At 35.9% G+C, this 13,778-nt stretch overlaps 1 protein-coding gene across 1 annotated transcript in view; it reads right to left on the bottom strand.

Annotated features, from left to right (window-relative positions):
- PAPSS1 (3'-phosphoadenosine 5'-phosphosulfate synthase 1) overlaps positions 1-13,778 on the bottom strand; it is a 112,221-nt gene that overhangs the window by 31,958 nt on the left and 66,485 nt on the right. The window contains exons 10-11 of the mRNA XM_051965260.1: positions 11,583-11,718; positions 583-851 (exon numbers count right to left, since the gene is read on the bottom strand). Of these exons, the coding sequence (XP_051821220.1) occupies positions 583-851; positions 11,583-11,718 (405 nt within the window). The remainder of the gene's footprint in view (positions 1-582; positions 852-11,582; positions 11,719-13,778) is intronic.

The following is a 13,778-nucleotide window of genomic DNA, read 5'->3' as shown; positions in this document are numbered from 1 at the left end:
TAAGGAGATTTTTTAAGACCTACTAAATAAAAGAAGCCCCAAAAGAGGGTCTATAGGGTCACAAGAACCTCCTGAACCATTCATAGAATAGACCCTGCATACTTCTTACTCAAGGAACCCACAAACAGGTCAAGAATTGGGCCTATGCAAAAGTTCAATGGACTCAAAAGCAGAAAATAACAGGTCTATATATTGGACCAAAGCTACTACAAATGACTTTTCCTTTCCTTTTTAAATCTCCAAAACCTGTTTCTAATTTCCCCATTTTTGCTTGTCAAATGCATTATTTTCTCATTCTCAAACACCCTACAAGTGCTGTTGACAACCCAAAAAGCCAAGAGACCAGTTTCCCTATTCCTCTTATGGAGCTGATTTTTCAAAGAAATAAGAGATACACGGAACTCTGGGAATAGGAGAGAAGGAAAAGAAGAAATTATCATTATGGGAGTCTCCTTTAGTAATCCTATAACTACTAGATACAGATCCAGAGAATAAACAGGAGGTATGTTCAAAGCTAAAAACAAGATATTACTAGAATTAGCTTTTGGGCTGCATATTGCAAATTCTTGAAAATATGTCTACCTCAGTTGGTCCGGCATACATCATGGGTGATGGAAAGATGGCCACCACTGTGTTTTCAGGATTCAGGATTCCCTCTTCCAACACTGCAGCGTGCTGTTTCATCCGCCACATCAACGGAACATCATCATCTTTGGTCCAGCCACCAAGAGGATGTAGAAGGAGAACTGGGCGCCGGTATCCCCTTTCCAAAAGCTGTTTATGAGTGTCCTGCATTAGCAGAGCATGTCCATTGTGTACTGGATTGCGTAATTGAAATGCAAAGACAGCATCTAAAAAGATAATTTCCAGCATAAAAAAATATAAGCTCAGTCATGGATTACAACTTGAAGAAAAATAATATATCTTAAACTTTAGATTTGGTTCAGTAGATGTTTTAAGAATTAGTCAAAAATTATGCATGCTTAGAACCCCAGTACATTACATGTAAACCAGCTTGGGAGAGAGGAAGGAAACTGACTTTGTCATTAGTCAAAAAACTATACAGTAATTTTTTAAAAAAATAATAAATATTAAATCTAATAACATACTGTATTTATATTGAGATGTATTCTCAGGCTCAATCACCTATGACTCTACTTAGCTTAGTTGTAGTTGATTGAGCCCATGAATCATTTCACATAAATAAATAGCAAACCTTTGTAACCCGGGAGGGAGGGAAGGAAAGGGGGTTGCATTTTCATTATGTAAATATTATCAATGGCTAAACATTTATAATATGTAGATACACTTCACAATCAAAGGGACCACTTGAGTAAATTATTTATCTAATCTTCCTTCTGACTTTTTGCTTAGTTTTCATCTTTGGCCATGGCTCTTTAAATCAGTCTAAAGGCTTATCCCATTCTAATGCCTACCTTCCAGGATAAATCCTCCCATGGAACCCATGGCATTGACCTTTAAGGAACCAGGGAACTTGAACTGTTGGTTCAACAATAACTTGCATATTTTTATCTCCATTATTCTATTTGCTTGCTTGTCTTGTCTTGGCTCAATCCTGATGCTGGTTTCAAATTTTGGAGTCTACCTTTACTAAATGTTTCCTGATACTGACCTTGTGCTCAAAATGCAGATCTGAAGCAATTCAAAGTTTCTAAGTCTATGTTGCCTGGTTCTGAGCCTGGCTATTTAAGCCTGAGGTGAGAGGGGCAGTCTTAGTGCTATAAGAACACTGAACTGGGAATTAGAGACTTGGGTTCCTATCCTAACTCTGCTATTTACTACCTGTGAAACTTTAGGCAAGTTCCTTTGTTTTTCTTAGTTTCCTCAACTGGCCATTGAGGAAGCTTAATAATGTTCTCAAACGTCACTTCCAATCCTAAATCCAAGCTTCTCTCTGGCAACCTGAATTTAATTCCTATTCAGGCTCTATCTGGCTTAGACTGGAATCCTTGATACCAATTTCTCTGGCCAGTAAGCATCTAAGGCTGGATTTTTTAAAAGGTCAATGAAGTGATAAGCATATATTATCTTATTTGATTAGTATGTCAGAGATAAGATCTGAGTCTCAATTTTCCTGATTCTAAGGCTGCTTTTCTAATCTTTTACTTTTATCCTCCAAAATTTACCAGGGCTCCCTATCTTCTCTACTCTTACCTTGAAATTTAGCCAGACCCTTTCACTGGCTACTCAAGGCTCAATTAAACATTAACCTTTGACTTCACTTGCCAAATTACAGGCTGTTTTGCTCTACATTTCTGATAAATGGTCCTTCTTCTTCCCAGTTAATAAGCAACAGACTCCCAACCCTTTAAAAGGACATTCATAATGGTAATATATCTTACGAGAACAATGACTACATCTTTGGATTACTAGCAGGTCAAAGATGATTTTAAAATATAGCCATTTGGTAACATTAATTACAGACACACATTTCCAACAGGAAACACTAAAAAGAAACAAGAATATATGTATATATAAATGATTCCATAGGTTTATCTACTTAAGTTTTCTTCCCTAAGAGGACTAATCTAGTGCCACATTAGATGGTTAATGCAAACAGTTAAGACTGATCATCCATTAAAAAATCAACATTAGTAGTACATATAAGACTTTACTGCCAAAAGTTTTTCAAATAGAAATATTTGCTTGCTACAATAACATATGAACTCAAGAATCCCTGGGGCATTTGAACTCATTCAACAGTTTTTAGTCTTTTTTTACTCCCGACCCATCTTCTATCCTCTTACCCTTTAGCAAAGGGATGAAAAAATGGCTTTGTCTTTCTGGGGTATATATTTTTGTATATAGTACTTATATGACTTCCTCTATTCTTGTATCCATGAGGTGAACACAGAGTTCCAAGAACTAAGCAGACATAGTCCATGAGCTTACACGCCAAAACTATTACCCTAAATGCTGAGACAATAATAAATAAATTTATTATATTTTTATACCTCGTCACATTTTCACTCTGAAAAAGAGGTGAGGAAGCAGCTAGATGGTACAGTAAAGAGAGCACCAGCCCTGAGTTAGAAGGACCTGAGTTCAAATCTGGCCTCAAACTTACTTCACACTTACTAGCTGTGACCTGCTGGGGGAATCACTTAACCCCAATTGCTTCACAAAAAAGGAAGAAAAAAAAAGATTTCTTTGAAAAGGAGATAAGGAAAGAAATTGTTTGGCTAAACAAATTGTGATACATGAATGTAATGAAATATTACTGTGCTGATTTCATGGGTTCAACAAATACTTTTTTAAAGGTAGTATTTCTATGGCACTTTAAGGTTTGCAAAGAGTTTTATAAATGTTATAATATTATTTGATTTGATCCCCAAAATCCCAGAGAGGTAGGTGCTTTATTATCTTTTTTTAACAGGAGACTGAAATATATAGTGGAATGTGACTTGCCCAGGGTCTTTAGATAGCAAGTACCTAGGGTATTCCCGACTCTTGGCTCAGCACTCTACCCTCTGAATCAGTTAGCTGCCCCTTGTCACACTTGTTATGTGTCTGTGAGTAAAGTTACTCCATTTCCCCCTCACTTCAATTTTCACTCCTAGGCCTCCATGAGGAAAGCCCACATATAGGACACACACAGCCCAATCAGTGGCAGAAACAAAACTAGAACTACTGATCTTGGCATAAGCATTTTCAATGGAATGGGCCTGAGTGACAAGACCAGGTAAGACCAATCTGAAGATAACTCCAAGAGAAAGGACCAACTGAACCACAAGCACTAGCTTGTATACTAATATATGGGAATAACGCTAAACCAGTGTTAATGACCACTGTAAGGTCAGAATTAACAGATAAAGTACCACAGAAGTGAAAACAAATAACCACTTATCATCCAAAATAGTCTAGGTCAGAATTAGGAAATAAAGAATTTTAATCATCTTGATAAAAGGTTTCAGGACTTTACCAAGCCCCTTAAACAAGGGAGAAAGGAGAAAAGAGAGTAGAATCTGCAAATTTTAAGCTAGTGAGCTTTACTTCAATTCCTGGTAAAATTCTACACTATGTAATTAAAGAATTGGCTTGTGAATGTCTTGAAAGACATTGTGCAATCACTAGAGCCAGCATGACTTGAAGAATTAGTCATGCCAGAGTAGCCATTCTATTAATATATCAAGTGAATAACTAACTGCAAAGAGTAATAAGTGGTGATTCACTGTCATTTTGAAGTGTGATTTCCAGTTCAGTACCACAGATCCTTATCCATGGCACTGTGCTAATCAATATTTTTCTCGATGGCCTGCTTATCAAATATGTATATGACATTAGAAGGAGAACTAACATACTGAAAGTCTTAAGAAAAAAAAGATGTCGGTATTTTAGTGGACTTCAAGTTCAATACAAGTAAATAGTTGGCAATGCCAACCCAAAAAACTAATCCAAAAAGAGACATGTTGCCCAATGGTGAAGATACTATGGCACTCTGCTTTGCGGAGATCAGAGTATAAAGTTCTGTTCTGAATACTATGTTTTGGGAAGGAAACTTGAGAAGCTGCAAAATATTCATAGCAGAATCAGGCTGAAGAAAGGAATGGAGTAAATGTCATAGAAAAATTAGATTAAATGAAATGGGGAATATTTAGCCTGGAAAAGAGAAGGCAGGGAATATGATTTCTTCTTTTAAGTATTGATAAGCTCTCATGTGAGAGGAATAGACTAGTTTTTCTTAATGGTAACTAAAATGTCAGTACTTAGTATATGCCATTCATTATAAATATCCCAAAAGGCAAAAAACAGCCCTTACTCTAAGAGATCATCTTTACTCTCAGATACCATAATTTGTTTAACACTGCCCAAATATCACCACAAATGAGAACTTTCAGCAAAGGATGACCACTTTGGGGGAATGATGTAGAAAACATTCCACTATGTGCATAAATTAGCTAAGATAGCCTCAGAATCTTACAGTTAGAAAGAGCTTAGAGACTAAGTTACTGCAGAGATAGACTCAATAAGATGGGACAACAGATAGAATACATTGAACAAAGGGAAGCATTAAAGATAATTTGAAACCTTGATTTCAAATATAAATGACTTGGTTCAAAATTCAGAGGCAGGAAGAGTTAAAGAATTCAATTGGGGGAGGGGCAAGAGAGGTTGTTTTAAGGGTCAGCTAAAATCCTGGAGAACATCTCTAACAGGAAAATGGAAATAATGAGTTAAAGATTACAGGTAAAGACACAAAAGTAGACATCATTTGTATAAAGGTGATAACCAAAGCCTTTGGAGTAGATACATATAGAGAAAAAATGGCCAGACAGCATTCTAGAATCCACTCAAGTTTATAAACCAGCAGGAAGGAGAGTCAGTAAAAACATACACATACATACACACACACACACACACACACACAGAAGTAGCAGAGGGGAAGAAAGCCATAAGAGTATACACAGAAGTCAAAGAGATAATTTTCACAGTTCATGTCTTGCTTGACCTCTTAACTCTCCAAGTTGTACATTTATTGCTGCCTATAAAAATGTCTATCTCTAAATTTAAAATATATGCTCCTTAACTCTCTCTAAATGCAGAACTCTTTTCTAATTCCTTCTCCATTGCAATTTCCTTAGATCCCCTCTATTTTAGCATGTAATCCAGGAATCTGAAATTTTTGAAAAGATACGGTGCTATGTTTATGATCACTTTCCTGGCTACTGTGTGTGTGAGAGCCAGAGCCAGACAAACAGGCTGACTGAAAAAAAAAAAAAAAAGGGGAGGAGGGAAGGAAGGAGAGACAGAGAAGTGACTTGTGATGTTTTCTTTAGGAAAGGGGGGGAAAGAAAAAGGGGGAGGCACTTGTCACTAACTCTTTCAATGAAGGAGCCCAAAACAAGCTCTCCTAAACTAAGGCAATGGAGTGTAACAATAATAATGAACTATGGCATAATTCTGAGATACACTATCATGGATTGCTGATTCCTAACCCAGGCCATCATTAAATTTTCTGGCTTCTTTACCCACATTTCCCAGAATCACTTTCCTCTTTCTATTTCTTCCATCTTAATCATCCTGAATTAGAACTAATACCAGTACTTTTCACATATTACATACTTAACAAATGAATTTAAGGATCCTAATGTTTCTGTGCTTTAAGCCTCTTCCCAGCCAGTATATATATGCCTGTGTAGGCACATATATAAAACACATTTGTGTATATTACATATGTATAATATCTAATATATATCATAACGTGTATAGTGAAAGCTATGTCTCACATGAAGTTGAACCTTTACATATAACATTTGTTCTCATTGTTTGGAATATTCACCCTATGCCTAGAACCATTCATTCCACTAAAGTAGTCATTTTTTATCTGTTTTGTGACATGGAATTCCATGAGATCCCTACAGCCTGCCTGATACAGCCTATGGACTTTTTTCTTCTCAATATCATGTTTTCAAATGCAGAGAATAAAATACACAGGGTGAGAATGAGTGTGTGTGTGTGTGTGTGTGTGTGTGTGTGTGTGTATACACACACTCTGAAATATAGTTATCATGAGATTGTAAACAAAAAAAACACCCCAAGTTCACAGATACTAGGTTAAGAACCCTTACTATGAAGAATAGAATACAAATACCACAGAGTACTGGAAAGAATTCTAGTTTGAAATGCAAGAAAAACTTGGATTTGAAATCTAGTTCAGATACTTAATAACTGTCTGACTTTGGTCAAGTCACTTAAACTTTCCAAGTTTCAGTTTTCTCATATGTAAAATGTTTAATGTTAAAATAACCATGGAGTAACTGGATTTTTATTTAACTCATTTAAACCTTCTTCACATTATAGTAGTCTATCAATGGATTAATTCAATTACCCAGCCCTCTTCAAATAGTCTACTTCTCACATTCTCTAACAGGAACCTAAAAAAAAAAAAAAAGACTTCTCAATTTTCCCAGAGCCAGAATATTTTGTGGACTATCAAAGGTGATGAATTCAGGAAGTGATTTAAGAGTCTGAAAACAGTATTAGACCATTCACAGAAAAGACAATTAATTACTTCTACAATAAAGAAGAAGAAAAAAATAATAAAAGAACATCTTGGCTAGAAGCTATCCACTGTTCTCTTTGCTTCTGTAGTACATCTTGGATTGTAACAGTGGCCTGTTGCTTCCCTACCAGCAGAGCAAGCAAACAAACAAACCATAATGCCTATGCCAGAGCATAACCCTTTGGGTCTGTTATTTATTTGTCTAATAGCAAAGAGGTTCTGAAATATAAAAACAAATAAAACAACACTTTGTGGCTCTTTGCTCTGTTAGACTAATGACATTAGGTCCTAACTACTTTATACAAAGGTTATCATATCTCTTTTATTAAAATGATACTTCATTCTCTTTAACTGTTATCTTTCTTTAAACATACATATAAAATACATTTAAGATGTGTGTATATATATATATATATATATATGTATGTATATATAAGCAAAGTTTAAGGTTCTCTGTTACCAACAATTAACACACAATCCTAAAATGAATTCAAATAAAAATTTCAAACCTTAAATCAAGCCCCCCACTCCTTTTCAGAGACAGAAGGTTCATCAGTGTTGAATTGTTGAAGATATTTCCAGATTTTCTCAATATATTAATTGGTTTTGCTGATTGTTTCCTTTTTTTTTTTTAATTTATTTGTCATTATAGGATGGCTTTCTGGGATGGGAAAGAGGGAGAGATATGGGGGAAGGGAATTTTAAGTGATATTTAAAAAAAAGATATTCATGGATTTTTTTAATCAATAAGAACTTAACAAGTTAGTCATTAAACATTAATTAAGTGCATGCTATGTGCCAAGCAATGTCCCAAACTGTTATCACTGTTCAATCTTATACTGTTGTCATTGTTCAATCTTTTTCAGTCACATTCAAGTCTTTGTGGTCCCATTTGGGTTCTTCTTGGCAAAGATATTGGAGTAGTTTACTATGTCCTATTCCAGCTCATTTTACAAATGAGGAAACTGAGGTCAAAAGGGGTTAAATGACTTATCCAAGGGGTCACATAACTAGTAAATGTCTGTGGCTAAATTTAAATTTCAGAAGATGAGTCTTTCTGACTCAAGGCTGAACACTCTATATCCACTGAGCTACCTACCTATCCCACAGTGCTAAGTTATTAAGACTGTCATACACTCTACTAAGTTTAAGTTCCTGTCACATGTCAGGCACTGTGGTAAAGTTTAAGCATTTACTATGTGCCAGATCCTGGGCTAAACACTGAAAATACAAAGACAGGCAAAAGAAATTCACAGCCTAATAGCCCTGAGGAGTCAACATATATACAACAATATACAGAAAAAAATATAACCAAAATAAATAGAACAGAGGGAAAGTAGGAGAATTAAGAGAAATTGGGACAGTTCCTTAGCAATAAATACAACAGAAACACCATGATATGTGCTTAAAAATGTGGAAGAAGATCCTGCCACTACTCATTCCCTACTTTCCAAAGAAGTTGGAGATAAGGGTTAAAGAGAAGGCAGAATTCTTTCCTAGTTCCTCTAACAAGTCATTCAGGGGTCAATTTGCTTTTCATTATCAGGAAATGATTCAACTCCTTCCATGTCAATATACAAGTTCATTTGACCTTAACCTTCTGCTTCACTCCTACCTGTACAATCATGACACTTAGAACTCAACAAAGTCTCTGGGTATGGGGAGAATGAATTTATCAAATCTTTAAAGCACTCAAGTATTTTTCACATTTTTAGAAAATATTCAATGGGGACAAGCTGAGTTAGCATAATGTTATATGCAGAGGACTAGACTCACAGTCAAGAGGAGGCAGATTTAAGATCAGCCCATGACAGATACTAAGTGACTTACCTTTTCACGTCCGAAGCTACCTGTGATTTGATGCTTTTGAAGCTAACTGTAATGTTACAGGGAGTGGGCTCTCAGAGTTCCCCAAGCTGACGATGATGTGATTGCCACTTGCAAGAAAACACCATGCCCCCGTTATCATTACCTATGCTCCTAGCATAACAAAATCTAATGATGTCAATGAAAAATATTATGGAAACCTGAAGACCTTCATCACTGTACCAAGAGTTTACTTAATTCTGGGTGACTTTAATGTTAGAATAGGTTCAGATGGCTCTGGCTAAGTTCACTTACCTTTACAGTACACTGTCCGGGGATAGAAGCCCTGACAATGAGGCTGATACACACATGCCAGAGCTGGAGCTCAGGTTTGAGAGGCTCTAAAGGCAAGTGTGGGACAGAAAAGGCATAGACTGTCTACAAAACTGAAGGTCTACAGAGCTGCTGTTAGCCTCACTGTTGTTTGTCTGCAACACCTGCCAATAAACTGGAACATTTTCATTTGAAATGTCTTAGGAAAATTCTGAAAAGCACCTGGCAGGACAAGGTTCTGGATGCTGATGTTCTTTCTTGAACTAAACTGACAAAGTTCTTTCAAACTTTCTGCAGAGACCACAAATCAGATGGGCTAGTCACACTGTCCAAATGGCAACCATATGCTTGTCTAAAAGACTATTTTATGGAGAACTCACACAAGACAAAAGCTCACGTGTTGTTCAGAAAAAGTAATACAAAGACACTCTCAAGATTGCTCTTAAGACTTTGGAACTAACTGCATGATATGAGAAACAGGACTCCCCAGCAAGGTATGCCCTCATCAGAGAAGGTGCTTTGCTTTATGAGCACAAAAATAGCTCAAAAGTAGCACAAAAGAAACATGAGATGAGCAAATACAGAGAATCCACCCCAAACATTCATATGGACTATTTGTACCCAACCTATGATAGAGCATTCCAAATGGTCTGATCAGTCATAGCTGCACACTGCAATGAGACTCTACCACAACCTTATTTTTTAAGCACAAGAGATCCAACAGTATCTGTCACTCTTCCTCACCTTTTACTCTCACCCATCAAAAAAAGTCTCTATAAAAATAGTATGTACTTTGAATTGTCTGAATATCAAAACAAGGCACTTAGCTAAAACCAGATGTTTTGATGAATACAAAACATTTTCATCAACTCATTCAACTAGATATTAAAGGGAAGTGAAGGAAGTAAGCATTTACTATTGTGGGTTCCAGATAGGTACAGTTCTCTCTCCACCTGAGCCAACAGTACATAGACTATTAACTTTTTTTTTCATTTTTATCTTAAAGCTGCTACTTTTCAAGCACAAGTTATATATTTACAACTTGTTGATCAGCTTCTGAAATATTTCTTTCACACATAATACACCAAACTATATTCTAAATAAAAAAAGAAGATACAAAAATGTCTCTAGTGTGTACTGCCTTTTTTCTAGTATAAATTCCTTTTCTATAATTATTATCTTTCTTGTCCCTCTATTTTAAACTGTCACTTTTAGATAGCAATAAGAGGGGAAAAAATCGACTAACAAGTCTTTATTAAGTGCCTACTATATTTCAGGCACTAAACTGCAAAATGAGGATACAAAAAAAAATAAAGTGGCCTCTGATTTCAAAGAGCTGACATTATGTCAGGTGAAAATCAAAATTATTTTTAAAAATAAAAATAATATACAAAATAATTTCTGGAATGGAGGGCACTATCCTGAAAATGCAAGGGAATAACAATCTGAGGAAACAAGGATTCCCCAGAAAGACTCAATATATAAAGACTAGATTAGAAGTATGGAAAATTCCATAGGAACTTGCAATATTACAAAGCTCAATGATTATTTCAGCAAATTTGGAATGATTGTTAATATTCAAATTGCTATTAAGAGGTTTCCTAAAGCAGCTCTCATTCAATATCTAATAATGATACCAGAAAAACCATTTCTAATGCTTCTAAAAAGCAGTTTATAAGAGTCAGGAAAGGCTGAAAGAAGTAAGAGATTTTAACACACAGGGTTAGGGTTAGGATCTATCAGGACTGGGGAGGAGAGAGGAAAGAAGGAGCCAACTTGTGCAAAGTCAGAAAGAAAGTCAGATACAGAATCAATGGGAGAACTAATCTGGCTTGAAAGTAAAGTATAAAAAGGAGTAATATGTAAAAATCTTAGAAAAGTTAGGCAAGTGAAATCATGACGGGATATAAATGCCAAAGAGAAGAGGTTCCATTTTTTTCTAGAAGCAAGAGGGAACCGTTGTGCAAGGTTTTTTATAGGAAAGGCTGAAAGAAGTAAGAGATTTTAACACACAGGGTTAGGGTTAGGATCTATCAGGACTGGGGAGGAGAGAGGAAAGAAGGAGCCAACTTGTGCAAAGTCAGAAAGAAAGTCAGATACAGAATCAATGGGAGAACTAATCTGGCTTGAAAGTAAAGTATAAAAAGGAGTAATATGTAAAAATCTTAGAAAAGTTAGGCAAGTGAAATCATGATGGGATATAAATGCCAAAGAGAAGAGGTTCCATTTTTTTCTAGAAGCAAGAGGGAACCGTTGTGCAAGGTTTTTTAGCTGGATCTAAGCTGAACTTCAGCAATTATCACTTCCTCCCAAGCAAGAATACTAACTAGTAATATGTAATTCTAACATATTAAAAAGAACTGATAATATGAAATATCCAATAATGACACCAGATTAGAAAATGATGTGAATGACTTACCAGCATTCATCTCTTTAAATTTTTGTTTTAGCTCAGCAGGGGTGAGGCGGTACTGGTCAAGACCATCATTCCAATAAATTCGGTCCAAGACTTGAAGATCTCCCCCAACCAGCCAATCCCCTTGCTCCATCACCATCTGTCAGGAAGGAAAAGGGGAAAATTGAAAAACAAAAAACAAGAAAGTATTCCCTTTAAAAACAACTACAAAGTCCAATAAGCAAATTTAATTCTCTTGGTGAAATAGAGAAGGAAGCTTTTAACACAGAACCTATCGTGTGAGAGGCACTGTGCGAAGCACTTTAGAAATATTATCTCATTTGATTCTTACAACGATTCTTCCAGATAAGTGCTTTACTATCCCCATTTCATCACTGAAGAAAATGAGACAGATGAAATGACTTGTCCAGAATCACAAAGCAATAAATATCTAAAGACCAGGTTTGAACTCAGAATTTCCCGATTCCAGATCTATTGGTCTTCCCATTGGACCACCTAGCTGCCTCTTATAAATTATGAAAAACTCATACGAAGGCTTTCATCCACATTAAATCAGAATGTTAAAATTTGTATAATATAAATATTCCCTTAGTGATTTTAAAGATGTAACAACTTCTTTAATCAAACAAGTATTTATTAAACTCTTACAACATATCAGGGGCAGAGGATATGAACACAAGGAAACAACCCTGTAAGTCTGGGTTAACTCCCTGGGGGCCTTAGAATCAGCCAGAATCAGGATAAGCAAAAGTGCTTGGTCTTTAGGGGAAGACATGAAGGGGATGGACAAAAATGCCACAAGCTCTCCATAACCTCCCTTCTCTTCTTGTCCACCTCCCAAGTGACTCTGGCTCATCTCACTCCCTGCCCTAATCCCTCTTTACAATTCTCTTAACCCCAAGGATTGAACTAGCATTAACTGTGAGAAGAGAAATTCCAAACATGCTAATAGAGCTATTATCCCATAGATAATTAGCCTTAAGTGCTTGGTTGTCTGATTCGAGGGCACTATTCAAAGTTTCAGCCCTTTATACAACCCCTACACCTAACCATTCTATTAACTTACAATTTAAATTAAATGAACACAAGTAAAAAAGAGAAAGCAAATGGAAAATAGTCTCAGAAAAGAAACAAATTAAAGGCATCCATCCCAAAGAAGTGAAGGTAATTTACAAGAGGGATGTGATCACAAACAAGCAGAAACAGTTAAAGAATTTCCATGTAGAAAAGAGATCAACATTTACTGTGTAGTCCTATAGCTCTGCTAGATAATACTATGGAGAATGTGGAGGATTTAAGAGTCATAAAGACCTGAATTCAAATACCACTTCAGACCTTTCCTGGTTGTGATCATTTACATTTAATCTCTTCCCTCCTTAGTAAAATGTAAAATGGTGATGTTAACAGCATCTATTTCATAGAGTTGTTAAAAAGAACAAATGAGATAACATATATAAAGCAATATACAAACCTCAAATAAATACAAGTTATTGTTACTAAACTACAAACAATAGATTCATAACAATAACGTGGTTAAAGGGAAGCAGATTTGGGTTCAGTATCAGAAAGAACTTAACTATTACAGCTATCTGAAAATGGAAGTGGTGGCCACACTAAGCTGGGACCTCAGGGGATATTTCTGGAGCATTCAAGCAAAGACTGAAAGAATCCTAAATATGAAAGGTGTAATTGCTTCACGCATGACATTGGGTGGCAGGCCAGCTGAGTGTTGGGTGCCTTCTAGCACTAAACTCCTTTGATTCTACAAATATATACAGAAAGTATTCTTGTTAAAAAATATTTGGCAACAGATAGTAATCCTCAATTCTGGGTGATCCTCCCCCAAAATAACTTCTTTCTCAATCCCAATCTGGGCTGTTTAGGGCAACTATAATGCCATGAAAATGATGGATAGTTTCATTAGAGAACAGTGTTTTTAGCATCAATTGGGTTCTTACTGCTACTTAGTAATCTTCCTCTTCTTAATAACTACTTCTCAAAATTCCTTTAACAACCTTGACTTATCCACAATAATTATTGGGGGAATCCTTTTCCCATACTCTTGAGGCCCCTATATCAACCCATGCTTCCTTACCTCTCAGATAATGTCAGAGCTCCAAAGCATACAAATGAAGCTATTTCAACTTTCATCCTCTCTTTGAAAATTTTCTACATCTTTCTTTATCTTTCCCCTTTTTC

Source organism: Antechinus flavipes, chromosome 6 (assembly GCF_016432865.1).
Source record: "Antechinus flavipes isolate AdamAnt ecotype Samford, QLD, Australia chromosome 6, AdamAnt_v2, whole genome shotgun sequence".
Taxonomy (NCBI): Eukaryota; Metazoa; Chordata; class Mammalia; order Dasyuromorphia; family Dasyuridae; genus Antechinus; species Antechinus flavipes.
This window is presented reverse-complemented; position numbering and strand designations above follow the sequence as displayed.